The sequence below is a fragment of the Epinephelus moara genome, chromosome 16 (assembly GCF_006386435.1).
Source record: "Epinephelus moara isolate mb chromosome 16, YSFRI_EMoa_1.0, whole genome shotgun sequence".
Taxonomy (NCBI): domain Eukaryota; kingdom Metazoa; phylum Chordata; class Actinopteri; order Perciformes; family Serranidae; genus Epinephelus; species Epinephelus moara.
The window spans coordinates 26,694,581-26,702,572 of record NC_065521.1 but is presented as its reverse complement, the minus strand read 5'-3'; the positions used below and the strand labels follow the sequence as shown (position 1 = coordinate 26,702,572).

At 42.2% G+C, this 7,992-nt stretch overlaps 1 protein-coding gene across 1 annotated transcript in view; it reads left to right on the top strand.

Moving 5' to 3' along the window:
- The first annotated feature begins 3,016 nt into the window (after window positions 1-3,016).
- The window catches only part of etv7 (ETS variant transcription factor 7), a 6,484-nt gene continuing 1,508 nt past the window's right edge, over window positions 3,017-7,992 (top strand). The window contains exons 1-6 of the mRNA XM_050066084.1: window positions 3,017-3,249; window positions 3,487-3,634; window positions 3,758-3,922; window positions 4,002-4,178; window positions 6,265-6,396; window positions 6,524-6,667. Coding sequence (XP_049922041.1) covers window positions 3,163-3,249; window positions 3,487-3,634; window positions 3,758-3,922; window positions 4,002-4,178; window positions 6,265-6,396; window positions 6,524-6,667 — 853 coding nt within the window. The 5' untranslated portion in view covers window positions 3,017-3,162. The remainder of the gene's footprint in view (window positions 3,250-3,486; window positions 3,635-3,757; window positions 3,923-4,001; window positions 4,179-6,264; window positions 6,397-6,523; window positions 6,668-7,992) is intronic.

The window sequence follows — 7,992 nt, the reverse complement described above, 5'->3', positions numbered from 1 at the left end:
AAAAGAAGAATTACATTTGAATGTGCTTTGAAAATAAAGTCTGTCTTACTGTAAAACCTCATGTCCTACCTGGTTTCATTACCCGGTGTATCTCTGTGGCCCCCTTCCTGAGGTCAGGCCAGAAGTAGTAGCGGTTACAGTGAAAGACTTTATCCGCAGTGTTGTCTTCCAGAGGCATTGCTGCTACATCACAGTGATGCAGAGTCACTTTCCCACTGGCCACAAGGTCCTTCATTCGCTCACTTGCCTCCTGTAAGAGAAGAAAAAGAGAAATATTCCTCTATTCTAAAAGTGAGTAATGTTCCAGCTTCAAATGCAACTTTGTCCCAGACTAGTAAATAAAGATTCTGAGCTTTTGTCTGCCTGTTTGTAGTGTCCCTCTTTTAGGCAGACAGAGGCTTGTTACTATGTTTTGTGCTTTGTTCTTTTAAGACACTCTTTTTATGGTTACAGACTTCAAGACATGCATGTGATAATAAAAACATGATTTCATAACTTTATTGCTCTCTGTCAGTATTTATACTTCACCTTATGCATGTACGCTGAGTAATCCACCCCTGTGAGGTGGCCTTTGGGCTCTGTGAGCAGTTTGGCAGCTGACTTCAGACCCAGACCTGGGCTGTGACCCAGCTCCAGCACTGTGTCATCAGGTTGGATCCGGCACAGCTGCACAGAATTCTCCTCAAGGACCCGGTTGCACACTGTGAGAAACCTATTGACCAGCTACCCACCCACTGATTGTGTCAGATGGCTGAACTGTTTCCCCACTCATTCAGCCCACATCACTAAAGAAATATGACAGAAAAGACATGTCTGACAATATCAACAATATTGAGTATGTTTGTCTTTAGTGCTGCTTGCCTGGTTAAACACTTTAGCAGTCGTGGTATATAACTAAGTACATTTACATAAGTACTTTATTTAGAAAAAAGGGGTATCTATCTGAGCTCATGAGAAGCAGACTTGTTATAACAAGTCTTGTGAGAACCTGTGAGTCCTGTAAGACAGCGATGCCACAAACATATGATGATTTTACATAATATGATGTAATGCTGGAATTTAAACTACCCAACAGCGTGTAAAGTAGCTACAATCAGCACATTAAACAACTTTTGGTTATCAATATTTGTGTACCCACCTGCTCTGCTGGAATAATTATTATTATCCATAGATGTATGTGTAGGTTATCTGACTTTGTATAAGGTATTATTTTGACTGTAACCAACCCTGACAGTGGCAGATCTTTGTATAGGTGACATAGGCCTGACAATGATGGAGCTGGGTGTATGTGGGGAGCATTACAGTAAGAGAAAGTTGCTTACAATATTTCTCTCTATGTTGAGTAACAAGTTACTTATTACACTACTATTGCCTTGCTTTCACCAAAATGACCTCAGAAGAACTAATAGGTATTTTCAATGGATGAGGGTCATGTTTCACAGCAGGTAATCAAAGCACAAAGGCTCCTTTTACAACATTTCTGCCCATTCGTGCATTCACATACAGTGGTTACCACTTTGTATTAAAATCCCCTGCTTACATCAATAATATAACTTTGATAATATAGAACAATTAAATAGCCTAGACCTTTCAAAATAAAGGAATAGCCTTGGACACAGGCAGGGTTTAGGCAGAGGATCAAAGTCTAATAATTATGAGATATGGATAAATATTTGTGGGTCTATGAGCTGGAGGACCCACCTACCAGTTCCCAGTGTGCCGGTCAGCTACAGCAGCACCAGAGAGAGAGTTATAAATAAAAAGAGCGGGACTGTGTGCCAGCGTTGCTCTGCAGTTGTAGGAAATGTGAATGGAAGCATCACCCAGATGTGCTGATCACTGTGATGAGGACACAACAAACAGGAGGCCAGCACCTTATCCCCGCTGCTTTCAGGCAGTCAAAAACAGAATGGGACACAGTGTAGGTATATGAATGGGAACACACTGGACACGATAATGCACACAATCACTGGCAACCTTATGTAAGGTGGCATATAATGAATGGCACGACCACAAACAACAACATTCGGGGGATGTTTTATTTCTGGAGACGTACTTGGAGTTTTATTTTGGGTGGTTATGTGACATTGTAAACGTCTATTATATATTTACCCCAAATCCTGTTAGTAATGCATTATTACTTTGTTACTGCTAAAGAGTACACTTTACCCCCAACACTGTTGTTTCTTAGTTAAGATGTTTGTTTGTGTGGATTTCCCATCTGTTGTTTTTCCTGTTAGTAATACATAGAATAAATGAAAATGCAAAAGATAATAATAATAACAATAATAATGGGTGGGGGGTCTTGCCAAGGGCGCTGAAAGTGTTAGGTCCATCACTGAACCTACATTGAGTTGTACTACAGCTGATCATGCACCAGTCATTAGTCCGTGTAGATTCAACTACCCAACAGTAGCCTATATAAAGTAGTTAAAATGAGCACTAAAATGCACATTAATGCACCGGTCATATTAATCCAAAAACATCATCTATAAAACTATTATATTTTTTATGCATGAGTCTAGTTTTTATTTTTGTTTCTTTAAATGATCTTGCTGATAAGATTCTAAGTATGCTTTTGGCTATATCTTCCACCACACCACATCGTCGGTTGCGCAGCAGTGTGTTCCTCAGGCGCTGGTCTGTTGTGTCTTCCTGTAAATCAGTCAGTCAGAGGAGGGGGAGGAGGAGCTCCGAGGACTGTTTCAGCTTTACAGGCGCGCTCACTCTGCTCCGTCTCTCATCCACTGATCCACACTCCCACTGTCTTTTTGGGCACTGTCACTTATTTTACAAACGCAAGAATTGTTCATTCAGCCATTTAATGCGCAAAAGTGCGAAAACATTGCAACTGGTTTTTTTTTCGTATTTAATTTATGAGAGATCCTTTGCGCAAGGCTCCCATAAACATGCTGCTGAGTCGCGCTCTTATCAAACGCAGACAAATGCTGCTGGAAATGTCCTCCGCAGCTGCTTCCTCCAATCAGCCTGTCTCGCACACACCCCCTGCAAGGATTATGTTTCTTTCGTTTTCATTTCCCGGAAGGGTCGAATGTGAAAATAGTGGAGTTTTATTTCTTCTAAAGTTTTATTCAGTCTTCATTCAGTATGGAGTTTGGAGAGGTCTAACCTGCGGTTTATTTCATTTATCAGACGGGCTATATGTCTGCCTACAAGGAAATCATCCAGTTTTTTCGGACAGTCGACCAGATAAAGGACATTTCCATGGAGAACATTTCCCCGATCAAGGTACGTTAAGGTCAAAGGAAGAAGCTGTTTAATGTGTAGCCCAATCTTTAAATAAAGCAAACAATGAGTAGATATTTTTTTTTAGAGCTTTTCATTTTATTCTGTGCCAACTGCTGCTGTTTAGGCTACTAAGAATGCACTTCAAATATAAAGGCTTTAAAATGACTCTGCATTTCTGTTCCTCTCCTGCCACCACTGTTATGTGTGCTCATGGGCACTTGTGTGGATGTTTTGCAGCAAGAAAACACAGCAAACAGTCCTCCAGCCACAATGCATGGGAGACAAAGCAACATTCCTCTCAGTGTGCATCACTCCCCCACTAACCAACTTCCTCTGGCAAGTCCACCCAATCAGGAAGACCTGTGGCATCTACCTGGACGGCTGCGTGAGTCAAACTGTTACCTGGAAGACACCACTCTATTAATAACATACAGCAAAGTAGAGCCTCGACTAAAGCACAAATGCTGCCTGTAACTGTGTTTTTTAAGTCTGTGTGTCTGTCTTCTAGGGATAAACCCATCTCTGTGGGATAAGGAGGATGTCGCCCACTGGCTCCAGTGGGCTCAGAGGGAGTACTCACTGCGCCGGCCTGAAAAGGGACGCTTCGAGATGAACGGTCGAGCCCTGTGCCTGCTCACCAAGGAGGACTTCAGACGCCGCTGCCCCAGCTCAGGTAGATATGAGTGTGCATTCAGACAGAGAGTTTGCCGACTGGTTTTATGCCTGTATTTTCATATGCTTCTCTTCTACAGGTGATGTTCTGTATGAGATCCTGCAGTGTGTAAAACAGCAAAGGAGGAGTGTTGTCCGCAACCCCCCAAATTCGTCCCCCTCCACGGCAGCTGGACCCATCCAGAGTCCAGTCAGCTCCCAGGTACCACCTCAGAGTGTCGAAGAGCCCCAGCCTTCCAAGGTCAATGACGCCCAAGGTCAGCAAATACATTTTTAAACACACACACACACACACACATATATATATGTATGTGTATATATATACATATGTATATATATACACAATAATGGCACAGACAACAATACAAACAGACAATACAGGTGCAGACATAGAGCTAAACAAAGCTATCAAGCTAAAGAAACACAGTCAAACTATAATATAAAGCTGTGAAACTATAATATACAGGAAAGATCTGGACAACAAACCATCAACATGGAGGTCAGATTTTTATGTCCTGTATGTGTGCATGGCAGTACAACACACATGTACTGTAGGCTACATACTAGGGCCGGGTATTGTTTAAAGAATTACAATACCAGAACCAATACTAGTACCCTTAAAGTGATACCAACACCAATACAGTACTTCATTCAATACCCATAATGTGAATGGAGTAGCATGACGTACAGTAATACTTTTCTGCACGCTAAACTGCTACACCACAGACTCAGCGCTGTAGCTGCTGCTGCGGGAATGTGAGCTCTGCACTGCTGGACAGTTGTGATAGTCTGGCCGGCTGCACACACACAGTGACAGGGCTGACTGTTAGCATCACACAGCTAATGTTACCTCAACAGATTTAACGACAGATTTGAGCTGTCTTCGTGTCGGTGTAAGTATGTTGGGAACGTTCAAAGGCTCAGTGCTAGTTGTTCTCGTGCTTGTGCTAACCTGGCAGATGTCGAGAGCAGCTCCTGAGACGGCAGCAACAGAAAGTTTTCTGATTTGGCAGGGAGTCTGGATGATCTGGGATCAGGCTTACAGCACAAAAACGATCCAAAGCAGGCATTTTTTGACTGGAGCCGTATCAATACTACTTGGTACTGGGTAACTTCAGTCAATGCCTTAAAGGGGTCACATTCCACTACCTGGCATTACTACATATACATTTCCAGAAGCATAGTGGGGTGCAGGGGGTCATCCTCAATATTTGTTGTGTTACGATTTTAGGATAATGAAGATAGTTGGATACAGTAAGATACAAAAAAGGATGTAGGCTCTACAGGGTGATTTTTTTTACCTTGGCAGTCATCATGTTTTTCCTAAATGATGTACAGATTTTTAGGCATTCTCTTATCTCAAATGCCTGAAAAATAGTGCATATAGCTGCTGTAAGTGGGGGAAAAAAATCGAGGGAGCATGCCCCTGGACCCTGCTGGGTTTGGGCCGAGCCTCGAATGTTTCCAATATCTGCCTCTGCCCCTGCAGAGAGAATTGTTCAAGTCTGTGGTCATCTAATCAGACTTGTTTATCCTGGTTAGATTGTGGCCAAGATTACTTCCTGATCAGCATGTAGGCATGTGCAAACACATCATGCAGGAATTCATGCACTCTCTACATTTGTTTTGCTGTACTTGTGGGGACATCTGTCTGCTTCTCATCTTCCAAACTCTTGAGTTTAACCCCTGACTGCCTTCCCTCCTCTTAACTCTTAATAAATTCAAATTTACCTTTTACTGCACTTCTCCTATATACATGAGGACCAGGTGGTAACAAAGTAAACAATGTCAAAACAATATCAAATGACAAGTCAACTTTCAGGGTGTTAAATTGTAAGCGGAATTTTAAAGTTGTTGCTGGTTCGGATGCCAAGAAGTCTCTCTCAGTTTAATGCTGTGCATAATGTGCATTGTTTTACATGTAAAAACTTTATTTACAGCCTCACCCATCAGTACAAGCATCTAAAGTACAAGCACCTCAAAACTGTACAAGAGTAAATTTACTTTGTGTGTTTGGCACTTCTGGTTCGGACATTTTACCCTTCAGTGGAGGAATACAAATGCACACAGTCCTCATTTGTCCCTACTATAAAAAAGGTGCTTTCCATTCAAGGGCGTAGGATGTGTGCCAGTGGGTGTGCCATGGTTACCTAGAAACCAATTATCTTACAATTCCAGAGTCCAAAACAATCTCTTTGCTCTCCATATCGTACAGTGAAATTTGTGTAGTTCATTGCACTCGCCTTTGATAAACCCTTTGTTGTAAAATGTTTGAAGCTGTTGTTAAGTCACTTTTGCTTTCAGTTTAGCTCTTCGTCACAGTTCCTCTTATTTCTCTCTCAGTTTCCCTCGCTTTCACCACTGCCACGTCCGCAGCTGTTGTAACCACTGTGACCGGCCAGACGGAGCCCATGTCACCTCTCAGAGATCGTCCCTTGATCTTTTACACTCTCCCTGCTCCACTCACACATACCAGTGGGTATAATAAACCACAATATCACAAATACAGTGCCCTGCAGCTGTAATTATTTGCTGTGATGTCTGATTTTCTGTCCCTCTTTCTTTGTTGCGCTCTATATCTTTCCTTCTCTCTCTATCTCAGATGGAGCAGCAGCTGTCTCTGCACTGCCCCAAAACAAAGTTCAGGGTCCTCCCCAAACAGAGGGAGTCATCCAGGAGCCGCTCAACCTGTCCAGTCGAGAGAAGCCAAGGAGCCTGCTGCACAAAGCCAATGGCCGCATTCCAGGTATGTCAATTTATTAACAAGTGTACTGCTGTATTCACTTGGAAAATACACAAAACAAATGTCTTTTGTTCAAGAGAGAGGCACAGATATGATCACTAGGGGGCAGAAAACTCCCAGACACAAGTCTGAGAACACTTGTGGAAGTTTACAGTACAACATATGCTTTAATGAGGTGCTCGTCTTAAGCCCAGCATTTCAATCTAACATTTTTCTTCAGCCACATTTTTACTTCAGCTGTCTGTCTGGTTTTGCCTGTGAGGCAGAGCAAAGGGCAACACAGGCTAGAAACCCTGAAACAATGAAGTGAAAGTGAGTCTGAGTTGCAAATAGCTTCAGACAGGAAGTCCACTGTCATTTTAGGGTCTTGTAATTTTAAAATAAATATTGCTTAAAGGTTCTTCATGTGACATTCAGAGCATTAATTAGGCAGCAAACCAATATTTGTTATATAAAGATATAGTGGGCAAAGGCTTCCTGAGCAGAGAATGAAGTCTGTGTGTGTGTTGTTATCTTAGTTTCTCTGTGGTTTGCTGTGGAAAGTAATCCAGCCTTGAATGCATGTTTGTATCCTGCTGGCCAGCTCATTGGCGCCACTTTTCATGGAACAGATATTGGGACAGCATAATTGCATAACCGTAGCATTCAGTCTTTGGTTCCCCACAGGTTGATAGTGTCAACTCTGTCTACACTGTTTCCATTGTTTACTATTTATGGGGTTAGCACTGTTAGCTGCTAGCTGCAGGCTCAGCCACCTCCATGTTGAAAAACATGTCCAGACAGCTCATATGGTCTGACTTTAGTATAACCCCTTAAAATCTGTTTTAAGAGTGACAACCTTACAGATGCATGTATGCTAAGGTATAAACAGAGTGGTAAATACCAATAATACCAACTACTCCATACCCATTGGTAGCTTTGTCACCTTCTACCTATGCCAGTCCTCAATGCCTATGTGCAGTTTCACATAGATTGACCACGTCAGTGAGTAGAAAAACGTGGGACAGACAGAATGACACACTGACAGTTTATTATTTATTTATTTATTATTATGTACAGCATACCATACCATGACTTAGTCATACCAAAAATTAGACAAAACCCCCAAAACATTCGGCCAGAGGGGGAGCCACAGCGATCGGTCGCATTTTAGCCATTTTTAAGCATTTTTCTGTTGTTATAGCACCACCCAGTTGCCAATTACAGTTAAATTTCTCCAGTCACCTTGAGGCGTCCTGTTCTACATATCTACCAAGTTTAGTAAAAATCGATATGGCAGTTAGGCCTAGATAAGAAATTAGCTCTCTAGTGCCCCCATTTTGTTTGAT